General features: G+C 41.5%; 1 protein-coding gene across 4 annotated transcripts in view; it reads left to right on the top strand.

Annotated features, from left to right (window-relative positions):
* The window catches only part of SEMA6A (semaphorin 6A), a 111858-nt gene that overhangs the window by 86131 nt on the left and 10315 nt on the right, over nucleotides 1-15412 (top strand). For 2 of the 4 annotated variants that reach the window (XM_072360238.1, XM_072360239.1), the window contains exon 19: nucleotides 1817-1981. The exons of the other annotated variants lie outside the window; for them this stretch is intronic. In XM_072360238.1, coding sequence (XP_072216339.1) covers nucleotides 1817-1981 — 165 coding nt within the window. The remainder of the gene's footprint in view (nucleotides 1-1816; nucleotides 1982-15412) is intronic. 4 annotated transcript variants of the gene reach the window in all.

The following is a 15412-nucleotide window of genomic DNA, read 5'->3' as shown; positions in this document are numbered from 1 at the left end:
CTGAATCTGACCGACTTTCCCTGCAAAGCATACTGGTTACAGGAGTTTGTTCTGTCCATGTGCATGTGCCTCTGAGAGCATGGGCCAGCATTGCTAAAGTACTGATGGGGAAGCTACCTGAAGCATCCTTCTCAAGGTACAGCATCCTAAAGTTTTATGTGTGTCCAGTGATGGTTTAAAAATGACAGTGAAGTACAATCTCCTCACTTCCAGCTCTGTAAATTTAACTCCAATCTTGGGCTCCTTGTGTAGCTATACTTCTGCTGCAGTGAACCTCAAATGATTTTTCTGAGAAATATAATATTTGGGGAAGAAGAGGGGAAGAGTCCTTGCTGGAATAGTCAGTAGTCTGGTGACTGGCCTTCTCCCCATGGGGAGAACTGAAATTTAAGTTAGGTTGCTAGGTGGGAGAATGGAGGACTACTCTTAGCCTTTCCAGCATTATTTGAAAAGACATTATCTGCCTTTTTGTCTGAATGATCTGATTCTACTCTTTCAGGAAAGCAGGTAGGGGAAAATGGAGTCATTCCACATCAAGAACAGAAGTACTTTGAGTCTTGCCGAAGATAAGACATTATGGTGTATTTTGCTCAGAAGCAAGTGATTTTAAAGTAAAAATGTGGTGTGAGAGGAGTTTCAATGCCCTCTTTCCCGGGAGCCAAGGAGCAGACAAGTCACTGGGACATCCTGGTTGGAGGCAGCATTCAGAGACCATAAATTTCAAGCATGCTGCATTTTGGGTGCTGTCCTACTTTTGGGGATCAAGTTTACAAAGATGCAAATATATTTACACCCCAGCCAAACCAGTGTTCCAGGAGCATATGTCCTGTTAGTCTGCTGTTTGTTAGGGTGTATTCAAACAGCAAGGAGTTCCTCAGCCATTTTCAGCCATAACAACATAAAGAGCAGCTGTAAAACTCATCATCACTGGACTATAATCCTCTCTTCTGGTCTAGAGGTGTGTGCTGATCTCCAGCAGTCTATGTGACAAATGCAAAGCAGATCACATCCTAAATTTTCTTCAGAATGAGCATGCAGGCATTCAAAGGGGCCTACAGCAAGCGAGCAATGCGAGATGTGGATAAGGTGATAGTTATGGATTCTTTGCCAGTTTTACATAGTAAGGCCTTTTCTTCATTGTTAATCTGGTCAGAAATAATGTGCTGCTTCATGATAGCAGTCCTTATGTCAGCACTGTTGTACAACACCAGCTCAGACAAGATCAGAGGTGATGGTGCAAGTGGGCATGAACCCAGCACATCTTCCATCCCCACACAGAGTCTAATGCCCCAGCATCAGTGTGCTTCTTCTGGGCAACCTTTCATTCCCTTAGGGAACATCTGTATTGTAGCCTTTCTGGCATTCATCTCTAGTTTGGGCCATGCTAGAAGTTGTTCCATTTTAATGCTTAAATTGTCTTTGAAGTTGCTTTTCTACCTAGGCCACTACCAGGCAGTGTGGACTGACACTTTGTCATTGTTCAAGCTCATGTGCAGAATCCAGCCAAAGGATGTTTGACTAAAATGAAGCATCCTTGTGATGCTCTGCATACCTTTAACACTGCTGGGCAAAAACACAACCATGAACTAAGCTGCAGCCAACTGAATGCGCAGTCATTGACAATATCGTTGACTGGGCACTAGGGAAGTTCCAAATTCTGTGCTCCCTTGGGCAGTGTTTTCTAGGCCTTTGAAACCTTGCTCAGTCTAAGAGGTTCACACGTGAGGAAGAGCAAAGTTTGTGCTCCTGAGCATAAGGTAGCATGGTAAGTGACTAATGAGACTTGTCTTCCCTACCTGTATTTATAATGTAACAGGACATTCCAGTTCACTAGTTCCAAGCACCACCTCTTCCGACTCTTGGGCTCGACAGGGTTATGATGCTAGGGGACGCATGCTGGATTGGAAGGATCCACTTGGTTCATCCGAAAATACAGATCCATATGTGGCAGTTTCATCCCATAATCATCAAGACAAGAAGGGTAAGGCCTTGGAAATGACTTCCTGTGGTGAGGAGGGAGGGGGGGAGGATTGAAGTGTAAGTGCTTCCAGCTGGCTCTGAGCAACATGTAATAAAACTCCTGTGCTATAATTAAAAGCTTATCGTAAAGTCTGAAACTAAACAGCCAATCTCAAACTCAGTCCTAGATAATTCACTGCCTGAGGAAACCACACAAAACAAATAGAAATGTGTGCCTTTGCTGTGTGTATTGTGCCTGTGTATGGGAAACAATGGGGACTTAGCTTTCTTTAAACTTGATCTTCCTTACTGTCTGTCAAAGGGAGATTCATAGCTTGCCATTGTTCTTAAGGGTGTATTTTCATACTGCCTTTTTTGCCTGCATTCCCAGGGAAGCACAGCAGGTCTCAGCTAATTTCACATTATTTCCATCTCTCTCTGGCCATCAGAGGTACAGAAGTTCCGAGGTCTCTGCCAAGGTATGCTGACACTGGTCCTAGCCACTGGACCCATAGTCCCACTGCGTTTAGTGGGATCTGAGCATGAAACACCTTTGAGATCATCATTAGTGATTTTCAAAAGATACTTTAGGTAATTGCTCTTGGAGAGCATTTATGTGTTGTGTTTTTAACACCCAAAAGGGTGCTTTGCTTTCGGTGCCATTATTCCATATTCAGCCCTGTGCTGAAGCACCGTTGTGCCTGAGACAAGGGGCAGCCCTGTCATTTGGCCTCTAGTCTCACTTTGCTGTGCATATAAAGAATTAGGCAGACAGTTGCCTCAGCTTGCTTCTTGAACCTGCTTAGAAAAGAAGAAGCAGTTCTCCTGAGTGAGCATGGTGGTGCCTCAAAATTCCATCATGGCCCTCCATAATTCTTCCTGCTGCTTCCCATCCCTATCTGAATGAGGTTAAAATGGTGCCTTTGTAAATAGAGAGCTTAGGTTCAAATGTCTCCTCTACACAGAGAGATTTGAGTCTTTGTTATTCTTCTCCAGGGTGTTCTTATTTCTCTTCTTTCAATTTCTTCTCTGCTGAAGATGTTTCACTCTGTATGGACTAATTAAGTACTCAGTGGACCAGAAGGAGGATGGGTATAAGCAAAACTCACTTGCTGTGTGGTTAGGGCACTCACCAGGAGCAGGAGCACACATGAGCTTCAGGCCTTTCTACTATGAATACTTTATAAAAAACACTTAAAATATTAATTGAAATGTGGATTCCAGTCTCTATTGTTCATGCATTTTACATGAAAAACTCATTAGATGAAAGCATCAGCTGTTCCTGGAGAGGCTACTGGCATGCCAGACCTACTGCTTTGAATTGTCAGCCCAAACTAGTAGGTTACTAAATCATATTCCTTCCCTCTGTCTGACCCACTGAGTCTTGAGTTCTCTGCGTTCACTGCAGAAACTTTCAGCAGGGGGTAATGAGCACGTTAACACAAGAAAACAGTTCAGTTTTCAGCAGAGTTGCAGGAACAGCTGGAGGTGGTCTGGACTGTGAACTCTGAGCCTGGCATTCATAGCAGCACCAGACACACAGCATCACCCACAGTCCTGGGATGTCCTGGGTGCCCATGGAACTCCATGTTCTGTCCATGGAACTCCTCATGGAGCTTTTGCAGCTCCTGGACACAGGGGCATTGTGCATCAGCTGGCTGGCCCAGCAGAGACAAAGCCTATAGCAGCTTTCCAGCTGAGGAGACTGGAAATTAGGCAGAAGATGCAGTAAATTTTCCTGGGATGCCATGGTGATCATTAATCTAGTAGCCATGGTGTTTAGGATTGATGGCAGGAAATGGAACCCAAAGATCTGAATTCCCTCAAGAAGAAAATATTAACTTGTGTCCCAGCTTCCAGCAATTCACTTTTCTTGAAAAAAAAAAAAAAAAAAAAAAAAGGAGAGAGAGAGAGAGAAGCTGCCATTTGCTCTTTTTCTTTCAGCTCAGTTTTTTAAAATCCCAGATTTTTTTTCTGAGTTTGATCCTGTCGGCATTCTGGGAGATTAACTCTGAATCTAAAGAAAAAAAAAAAAAAAAAGAAAGAAAAAAAAAGTGAATTTTTGAACCCAATCAGGATTACCTGTAAGGTAAGCACAGAGCTTGTCTGCACCCTGCAGAGACTGCAGAGCCTCAGTAAAAGTAATACAGCTGCCATTGCTCCAACTCAAAACCATAATATAAAGGAGGAGCGCCTGTGGGTGTTGAAGATGAAAGGTCAGATTCCAAATTCTTACTTAAATTCAGTTTGAGATGCTGTCCTCATTTCTTTGAGTCTGGATCCCATTCCTCAGCCCTGGCTTTTCAGCTGCAGAAGGGCAATTTAGAAAAAGTTATTTCTGGGTGTCAGGTATGTAGAAGAGAGAGGGCAGGTAAACTTGCAACATGATTTACCACCCTCTCTGTTCTGTCTGAACAATAAATCGGTGATAATGATGATAGCCAGAGGAATAAAATTCTTTTTTTTTCTCTCTTTTCCTCTGAGTAACACCTGGTATTCAAACTGCTTGAAGTGAGAGGATATTTCTTAGAAAATAGTGTTCTCCCCAAGATGTCATCAGGCAGACTTGCTGAGGAAGGGAGGAAGGGATCCTTGCACCCAGCTCTTCTTCTGGTGTCAGTCAGGGGTTCTAGGTCAGAAACCAGCAGTAGTGGAAGACACGGTCCCTTACATGCCCAGAAGAACACGGAGATGTGTGTGCATTTTAATGCCTCTATTTGTTATGTGTGGGTTTTTACTTTACAAATCTTATGCAAAGCAGTGCTCAGTAGCTGGAAAGCTGTTGCTTAAAAGCATCTCGTATGCCAGCAGCAGCTTTCAGAGGAGCATGCAGTGAAAATATTAACAAAAGAACAACTGTTGAATTTGAGTAATATTTCTTCACTTCGCTGACTGATGAGATGGCTAAAATTCAGTAGTTCCCTCCTCAGGGAGTGATGGTTACCAAAGTGCTCTATTAACTCTTGACAGGGTCATTTAAATACCATGCCTTCTTTAGCACCTAATTATTACTGTTGACAAAGCTGGAAGCAGCCTACACTATCAAAACAATGGCGGCAGAGGTTACCGCATGGTTGTTTGCCATTTTACCATCTACTTGTGTGTTGTCACTCCTTGCCTTGCCCAGCCAAAGCTGGCTGGCTCTAAAATTACTATTGATTAGTTGTTTTCAAAGGGCAAAGGAAAGAGTTCTTGCACAAAATTAAATCAGAAAATGTTAAGCTTGCTATTCTTTTATCACGGTTTTGTTTTCACTTTTTCTGTGTTTTCCTTTATTTTCGCACATTCACAGAAAAAAAATATATATCTTTTTTTTCTTTTTAACATTTTCTCTTCGTTTTGCAAGGTGCTTTGTGGTGTTCTTCATTGGTTCTGTCTAATCCTTTGGACAGTGTTTGCTTTCTTTTCCTATACACATAATCGTTACCAATTGTACTAATAGTACAAAATCCACTTGCTGCTTTTTCTGTCTGTAACACGGGTGCTTTGATGATGTCACATCCATCCATATGCTTCACTTTTAATTCAGTGCAGGCATCTTGGGGAATATCTGTGGGGGCGTGAAGAGGGGGGGTTCTTTAAAAGGGTTGACTCATGGGAATGTGACATTTGTGTGCCACAGCTTTAGTAGCTAAATATACTCTGGGATTGTTGTTTCTGAGCTACCTCACATTTCTTGCTAAGATGGAAATGTGTAGTGCAACCCGTAGAGTGGGAATTATGCATTGCTCTCCCACTGGCATTTTCACTGTGGCCATTAAGAAATCTGCTTTTCTCATTGCAAACAAACAAAAAACACAACTCTGGTTGGGCAGATCGCACCCGCTTTCCTTTTTTTCCATCTCCTCCATGAAAAACAAGCAAACAAACAAAAAACCCACAACAAAACAAAACAACCTATGTTCTAGAGTATGTTTATGTTTTGTTTCCTTTCTGGCTGTGTTTTAGTCTTGATTTAATTGCTTTGGTCTTGATTTAATTGTGTGTTTCTCACCTTTGTCAATAGAATTTTCCTAACCTTGCAGTCTAACCTTCCCTTCTGCTGCCATTGTACTGAGCCTCCCTCCCACCCATGGCAGTCATGAAGCTCCTCCTGTGAAGAGCTCCAAGGCTTTACCTGTACACCCAGTAGTGCCCCAGTAGCTGTGTCTGTAGTCATTCTACTAACCATAGAGGACATACATAGGTGCATCGTACCTACTGCTTTTGGAGAGGCCCGTGTGAAGAAAACAAAGTAATTTTATCATCACCCCACTGGCCCTTCTCTGCTGTCTCCTATCACTTTTGCCTCCCTTTAGGAACACCTCGCGCTTTTCAAGTCCCAGGTGTGATAGCACAAATATAGCCAACTTCTCAGTTTCCTAATTCATTCCCCAAATGAACAGAGCCTGCATTTGTTGACAATGTTCATAACTTGGTTTTAGATTTCACTTATGATTTCTTTATACTATTTCTTTTCTGCAGCTTTCAGGTGGACATGGTTTGCCTGGGCACTGAATGATAAAAGCAGAGCATTATTTTTAGTAGGCTTAATGTTTGTATTCTCATTTGTGTCACTGCTTGTTAAGTGAAGATTATGAGGTGGTATCTCTTTTTCTTAACAAAAAACAAACCTTTTTTCAGAACCAGCATGCCAATGGTAAAAAAAAACCTTAATAGAAGCAGGATGTGATGCCCATAGCTTATACTGTTAATAGCTGCTGTTGTGTTTGGATGTCAAGAGTACTCCTCTAGATATGGTATCAGTGTCTATTATTTTACATCAAACAGTTAATAACTGCAGCCCTCAGGTGGTACAGAATTTGGTATCGTTAGCACTAGTCAATAATTTGGAGAGGGCTGTATTATCAGGGAGCCCGGAGGCTGATCCTTTCAAAAACTGCCTCCAGATGATGTTCTTTATTGTACACAGGTGGCAGCATTACTAATTTTCACTGAGGTTATCACTACTTGAAAGATTTACTAAGTGCTGACAGTGCTATCTGGAGAGTCTGCAAATGTTAGGACAGACTCCACTCCAGGGAGACAGAATTGTATGAAATTTCAGGTACGGTTACAACAATAAGTGTAAAGTGCTGATTTAACAAGATCCTTTCAGTGTAGACTTGAAACGAGAAGGAAAACTCCATAGCAAAGCAAAGCTTTGGACTCTTTTGGCATAAATTAATCTGCCATTGTCGACTGTGGAAAGGCAGAGTTTTGCACCAGCTACTTCATTTGCAGAGATCTTCTTTTGCATGGAATGTTACTGTGTGCTGATATGCACAAGGACCTATAAGGTTCAAAACATGTCTTATCAGAGGAGGGAGGAAGAGCTCATTGTTACCTTGCCAGCACTTTGTATTAATTCCTAAAACAATTTAAAGCAGCACAGAATTTGTCTCAAGTATATTTTGAGTCAGTGTCTGCAGGTCTGAGGGGGAGGGTTTGGATTTTCAAGGTGAAGCAAATGCTGTGTCTGTGTTTTGTCCGTGTTGCAGTTACACCAAGGTCAGAAGGAAATGGCTGCTTTTAAAAACGGGTTAGGCTGATCCAAGAAGGAACCACACCATAGTCAGGTCTGCCCAGATGAGGCTCAGGAAGCCCTGCCTACACAGAGCATATAGAGGAAGCTATACAAATGCTGCTATTCTTTCTCCTGTCTCAAACCATTGTCCACACAAACATAAAACAGGCTGCAAGTACTCTGCCATTCACTAACACTTTCAAGTACTGAGGAAACAATGAAGATAAAATCAGATCTGATTTGTTACTTTCTGTACATTGAAGTTTCCTCTCTGCAGTCTAGTCAGTGCTGTAAGAAAGGGAGCAGTGAATTTGTCTTGTCTGATTGGTTAGCATTTGGCTGAGATTTGAAGTGAGGGCTTTGCTTACTTGGAGCTGTCATGCTGCACAGAAGGACTGCATGTACAGAAGACTTAAATGGACTCTGTCCATTTCTACACATTCACATCTAGATTAAAACCTGATTACTTTTCCCCTTAGGATTTAAAAAGAGGCAGATTGTATGAGCACATACTAAACAAAGCCATATAGGTTTAATTTTTAAAATCTTTTTAGGTGAATTAGCATCAGCTTACTGTAAATATACCTGTTTCTAGAGGATGCCTCATTCATGTTTGTCACATATGCTAACTGCCTAGGTGAAATGCTAACAGTTAGATGAAATCAGATTTCTCATCAGAGTTTTCAGTGGCCAGATATCTCTGTCACAAGACCAGGCTAATATTACCTGTAAATACGCCAGAAGGCTGATAACCTCACCATGCTGGAGTTGCAGGTGCCCTGTGACATAGGCAAGAGGAGGTCTGTGCATTCTGGATTAAGGGAATGCACTAGACCTGTCCAGAGCAGTGACACTGATCCTTCCTATGTTCCATTGTGCAAGCATGTGTGTCTGTCAGATCCAGAGCCAGAGGCAGCTAATCACCTCAGGTTGCATCCTCAAGTTCAAATGTGGGCAGAAGGAAGAAACAGCTCTAATTAGTAAAATGTGAACTTTATATAAAATCAATGAAAAATAATGCTGAAAGCAACATTTCTGACAACAGAAACATAAACTTTCTTCAAACCTGTTTCCTCCATGGTTTTTAAGTTTTCAGGAGATCAAGAGCAAGGGAGTAGACTAAGCACGAGGGGGAAAAAAGGGGCCGGTAACTAAGTTCATCGGCAGAGCCATATCCTTAAGGCTGGTATAACTTAAAAAGGGGGGTTGTAATATAATGCAGCACAGTGGTTCAGTATGCCTTCTCAATTGCTAGTTTTCATTTCAAATCTTACATAAAAGTTTCATCTCACTGAGTCAGAGGTTTTCTGTAGGACAGAAAGTGTAAGGAGAGAAGCACTTTACATCGTGTATTCCAGCACACGCCCGTGCCTGAGGAAATGACAATACCTCATCACTGTACCAAAGTTTTTCAGAAATCAAAATGGTTCTATGTTCCATTGAGAGTTTGGGTTTCAGATTTAACTTGCAGAAGTGTAAGCACAGGCAGCAGGACTTGAACTGAGAGACAAGAGATATATAATTTATTTAGTAGCAAAGAAATGCCAACAACAAGAAGACATTATTGATAACGGGAGAGAAATGCAAATGTGAAACTCCGTTATGAAAACTATCATTTTTTCTTTGTGAATATATCTCCGTGACTGAACCCTCTGAATAAAAGAAAGGCAAAGTTTAAAATAGAGCTCATCAAATGTCAAATGTGGCTGTAGGAAACAGCAGGTATCCTTGACCTGTAATTGTCCACCTGCATAGATTTCAAATCAGGCTATCCATTTACAGGCTGCAATGAACAGTGGAAGCCTGTCTTGCTAAAACAGGGAAAACCTGCCCCAGAACCTTGATCTACTTTTTCAATAGAAGAGGCCATGTCTAATTTGTCAAGACAGCTGCTCAGGGTTTGGGGCAGTGGAGCTATTGTGTGATAGACAACATTCCCAGCTGCGTTCATCCACAGCCACCCGGTGAGGACAGCTTGGAGGAGGAACACAGACTGCCTGATGCTTTTGTTTGACTCTTGTAGCACTGACATATTTATCAAGGGCTGGGAATTCATTCCAGGCTATGCTTGCCCTACAGGGCCTCTAGTCTGTCTGGAAGCAGCAAAGAATAATTGATGGACAGGATGCTGAATAACACCGCATTCCATTTTGGGGACATATATGTTGAGTACAGGGAGGTGCTGGTCAATGCAAACATGCTGAATGGGCAGGAAAGAACTTAACCATAAAGCAAGAGATTTCTGAAGGAGCTTTGAAATGTTGAAGGGATTTAATGGCAGAAAATCTTGCCGTCGAAAGGAGCCTTAAAGTGCCTTTCGGTGTTAAATTGACGCCGATGTATTAAAATGTCAATATGCTCTTAAAGATATTTGAATAATTCATTTTTTCTTACATAGGATGTACATAACTTCAATAATTGTATTAATTAATAGTAAGATGTCCTGTAGTAATTTTTCAACAACCTGAGCACTGACAGTCCTGGTTCAGAGCTCTTCCAAGATAATCTGTGTACTGTGAGCTGTTTATTAATTACATGCTTCTGTAACAGAGCACCACATAATTTCTTCTCATGTAGATAACCTCTCAGTGAACAGGCTCGGTATCCCTTTCTGTGTCTGGGATCCTGACTGCTTTTTGTTTTGTTTTTTTACCCATCAGAATAGGCTGGTGCTTACTGATTAATAGCATGCTGTTAATTAAAAAAGCCTGGAGAGGGCATAATTTAGACTTTGCCACGTTAACTTTATTTAACATTCAATACTGATAACAAGTGTCGTCATATTTGGAAAGCTGTCTTTTCTATGAATATCCTTAGTTCGGCCAGGTGTTCAGACAAGTGTTACTTTGAGCTGTTTAATAGTGAGACAGCATAGTCTGTGGTCTTCAATTATTGTTGCTGTGACTTTTGCTTCATTTCAATCACGCTCCAATATTTTCTGTGCTGGTATCTCAGAAAGAGAGGGAAAATATGTGTTCTTATTCACATGTTATGAAAGAAGAGTCTTGCAGGCATTTTACTGAGAAGTTTTGAAGCAGATAAAGTAAATTTACTACTGTATCAAAAATGTGTGTACTGACAGCCCTGTGAGGAAAAAAAAAAATAGCTTCACCAGCCAAGTTCTAAGCTATTGAAAAATCTCTGTTTGCTCATACCCAGAAGAGACTTGTCACAGTTTGGCTGCTGAATACGCAGATAACTCCATGTACACTGAATATCAGTGCTGCAATTGATAAGCAGTTTAGCCATCTAGCAGATAGTCTGACAGCTCTCCCTGCCCCAGCAGATCAGAATAAGTCAAAGTCTGTGCAGAAGTAGATTTTAACAGCTCCATTGACATTAGAAGAGCTTAGAGCAGTTCTTAGAGTAATTGCTCAGGGAGCGTTAGGGGCCGTATTTGGCACAGCTGTACAATACAGCAAACATTTGAAATGGCCAACAGTACATTTATCATCAGCTTTGTGGCGGGCAGGAAGAATACCTGCAGTGCTCTGAAACTGTGCATCCCTACGGATAGCCTCCAGATCAGCCTGAGCTTCCCACACCTACCAAAATGTTCAACCCTGGGTATTAAACTGTAGTTATTCCAACAACAACCAAAGACTGCTGTTTTTGGTGAAATAAAATCTCAGGTTTAAGTGCAACCTGGTAACAAAATCACGGCTGGCATCAACTGGGCAGTTCTTTCACATGCTCAACAAGAACTATATTAATTGGAAAGTAACACCAGCTGCATTCTGGAAATAATATTGCATCTTGTTTGTGCTCCATCCCATCTTACCCAAAGCTGTGGTAGAAAATAAAAGAGGAGCTTTTTAAAAAAAGATAATAATTAAAAATAAAATAAAATAAATAAAATAAAATAAAACCCTACAAAGCTATTCACTATCATGCTCTTAGAGGGCTATTTTGGAGAAGCTGGAAGATTGTTCAAACAGCCAGTAACAGCTCAGTCGGTGTATTTAAGAGTGCACAGAAACACCTCTTGAAAGGCCATACTAAAAAGCCCTCCACAAGATAAAGTATTCTGAGAAGCATGTACTTCCCAATTGTTTCTTTATTTCTAAAACCATAAAACTTTACTGAGTTCTTATCTAGAAGCAAGCATGGCTGTAATCCTGAAAAAAACAATTCCAGTCTAAAAAACACTGCCATTCATAATGGCAGCCTGTGGTTGGCACTGGAGAAATTCTGTTTCTGCCATTAGAATGCAGCTCCCATCAAACAGTTCAGTAATTCCCTGCATGTGTCCACTGCTGAATGACTTCCAGTCAGATGGTGGTAGAGGAGGGGACAGAGCAGGAGTGCCCTCTGTCCCTTCTGCTGCCTGCTCTCCCCATTGAACCTCTCACATTTGCCACAGAGCCTGTTCAGAGATTTGGGCGATCTCAGCTCATAATACAGAACATGAAGAGCCTTGCTCTTTTTTGCAGATAGCATTCATCTTTATCTCTTCAAAACAGTAGTCTCTATTCAGTGTCTTAAAGAGGTCTTACAGTCCTGCTGCACTTTGTGTGCTTTTTGTCTAAATATGACCAAGCTACAGGCAATGTCCTAAGGCACTAATCCAGCAAGACCCATTAATTTCCCACATCCAGTGGTCCCCGGGGTTATTTGTGCAGTTTGGTGTGCAGTTGAACTACACTTGATATCAAAATCAGCAGGCACTTGCACGTACCCAGCATCCAGACCTGGATGGACAATGTAGTTTCTCTCTGCTTACTCATGGCAAGACAGATTGATGACATCAGCTGTGCTTCCCTCTAAGGCTTGGGCTCAGCTATGCTGCTTTTAGAAAGGAAAGAAAGCATATATCACAGAGATTGTGGTAAATTTTTTTACAGTCCCAAGGGTCTGTAAAAGAAAAAAAAGAAGTGCTAACTTCTCACATGGAAATTTGTTTATCTCTAGATCAGTAAACACATCTAGAGAACTACTCTGCAGATAGGAGCCAGTCAGCTCCTTGCTCTAGCACCTACCTTCACGATGATTAACTAGCTGTGCAAGCTGCCTGGTTTGCTTGCAGCAGTGGGAAATACTGTCTTATAAAAAGAGCACAAGCAGAAAATGAACAAACATTGCAGTAAATTCAAAGGGAAAGAATGGGGTGGGGGGGAATTTGAAACAGCACCAGAATCAAGCGGAAGGCTGGGGGAGTATTTGTAATGCAGAAAAACAGCTGCCTGTGAGATGTTCCATAAAGCAGATATGCAACGTATCTACCTGCCTCTGTTGGCAGTCAGAGGGCATCTGGGTGTGCTGGAGAGGAAATGGGTTTGGGCACACCTCTGTGGCAAGATTGCTGCTGACACCAGGGCAGCTCCAAACTGTACACTCTGAGATGGAGTTCCCTTCATCCAGATTTGGCCAGAGTCATCATTGCAGGCATTAAAACAATGCACAGATGGGAAGCATCAGTGGTGTTATGGCAGTGTAGTAAAAATGTACATTCAGTGTCTGTGAGATGGAGAGACAGTGTAAAAGTTGGGTTAAAAAAAAAAAAAATGCAGAGAACTGTAAATTTGACAGACAAAGGGGAAAATGCGTGGAAGAAGCCAAGGCTGGAGATACAAAATTAAGTAAGAGATGACAGTAGCTGGACAAGTCATCCAGTAGGAAATGCTACCTGCTGCCCCGGGATGTAGATGGAGTAACCATGCTTGCTTTACTGGAGATACTGCAGATCTGAAGTAACATAACCGAGAGGAAATAAGTCTTCTGATATTTAGACTGGAAAAGTTGTGACATACAGAAAAAGAGGTAAAACCAGTCTTGCTGACTGTTATAACCAGTGTTTCTAACTTGCTGCAATTTCACAGCTTATTCAAAGTCACATGAGGCTATGGGGACTAAAACTCAGAGGAAAAAGAAAAGCCTAACACCAGACATGCACAAGCTATTTTCTGCCTACATCCTCAGCCTTGTAAATATTTCTAGAGAAAGCAGTCTTGTTTTGAACTGACAACTGGGAGCATGTTTTATTTCCTAACATAGGAATTGCTAGCTTGGTCACCTAGTTTTATTTCTTGAACAATCTTTACCAAGAACTTCAGAGGATAGGTCATATATATAGGGCATAATCTTAGTTAAATCTTGGATGTCTAATAGACAGCTCCTTCGGTAGCTCAGCTGTGATGTGCTTAGTTACCCTGGCAGCTTAAAACTAGCATTTCCATGTTAGTGTCTTGGGAGAAGATCAGAGCTGAAGCAGAAGTGATTTTTGGTTTGTGACATATATAGTGCTTGGAGTTTAGCCCCAGTAAGGGGCTGCTTCGCACTTCAGCCTACTGTTCAGAGCTGCTCTTGTTGACATTCAGCAAACTTCACTTCTCCCTGTTGTGCAGAAAGGTCATAGTTCAATACAGGCTGTAAGAAAGGAAAAGCAAAACCACAGAATGTCTCAGTGACAGCTTCTCTTTCCTCGACTCTGTACATAAAGAAAAAACCTCCTTCCAGAAAGGCACTGGGCTGCCCAGAATGCATAATGCCTAGAAATGCATAATGCCCAGCAATGCATAATGACCAGGAAAAAAGAAAAAAAAAAAAAAAGAAAAGTTGTTCTGTGCCCTCAGAGAAACTGCATACAGTGAAATGGGAACTGAGGAGAAGAGAGATTCACTTTGCAGGCTACAACAACTTCTCTGGAGCCTTGAATTCATGCATATTCAGCCAAACATATGTAAATCTGGTTTAATCCAGCTGTGAAAAATCCCTGAAGTAAACTAATAAAGAGCAGCTGGGTATGTTTAAGCTCATCCCAGGCATAGGAGAAAGGTCCCAGAATGTGCACTTGAGCTTCTTTTACGTCATTAGAGGAAATACAGCAGACTTTAAAGGAAACTTGTGTTTTTAAGATGCAAAGCAGTATAAAGCTTGCCTCTGCTGAGACAAGCTACAAAAGAATTAATTTTCCTTGACATTTGGATTTTATACATCTTGTTTCATCTGCTGCAAATGCCTGTTTTACTGTTCTAAGGGACATGCTATATCTGCTTATTCTCCATCACTAACGGATGAGAATTGAGGGAAAGTACTGGAATCAGGAAAGTTCAAAATGATCAGCCATTGCATGATGCCAGCCAGTGAAACTATGGTTTTCAGGCTCTTCCTAGTGCAAGAGCTGCCCTTCAGCATATTGAGCAGGACAAATAACACTGGGCTGCCTTCAAGAGTGTAATGGCTCTCATCACTGCATCATAGATTCAGGAGGTTGTGTAACTCAGACCTGCTCTCATACAAGAAAGCTTAATAAATCAGTTTATTTACAGTTATTGCTTATAAGTAGCACAATTTTATAAGTTCTAAGAACTTGCTGCTCTAATCATTTTCAGTTCTGCCACCCCTTCATTTCAGTGGGTATGGAAGATATCTAGACACGAATTTGCTGGTTTAGTGTCTGTGATTTCCATCTATACTAATCGCTTTCAGTGAGGAACTGCTCCCTTTTAATTGCTGAATATTCACGTGTATGACAAGGTATGGGTTTTGTCTAGCAGCTGCAATGCATAGAAAAACTGTGTTGCAGGCTCATAAGAACAGCTGATCTTAAAGTCTTTTCAAAATATTTCAAGACTTGCATTGTCTCATATGGACTTGGTGGAGTAATTTCACAGAGCTGTATGGTTGGAAGGCACCTCTGGAGATCACCTCCCTCCACTTTATGACTTGGTCTTCTTGGCCACAAAGGCACACTGCTGGCTCATGACCAGCTTGTTGTCCATCAGGACACCCAAATTACTCTCCACAGAGCTCCTCTCTCTGGGATGTCAGCCCCTAAACTCTACTGATCCATATTGTTATTTCTTTGACCTTTCCTGCATATCTTATATAGCTTAAAAAATGCAGAAATTAAAATTCTCCATTTTTCCATGGAGAAGTGAGACATGTGTTATCTCCCCTTTTTTACTAAGTTGCAACTGTTGGGTTTTTTTTTTTTGTTGTTGTTCT

Source organism: Excalfactoria chinensis, chromosome Z (assembly GCF_039878825.1).
Source record: "Excalfactoria chinensis isolate bCotChi1 chromosome Z, bCotChi1.hap2, whole genome shotgun sequence".
In the NCBI taxonomy this organism is placed as follows: domain Eukaryota; kingdom Metazoa; phylum Chordata; class Aves; order Galliformes; family Phasianidae; genus Excalfactoria; species Excalfactoria chinensis.
This window is presented reverse-complemented; position numbering and strand designations above follow the sequence as displayed.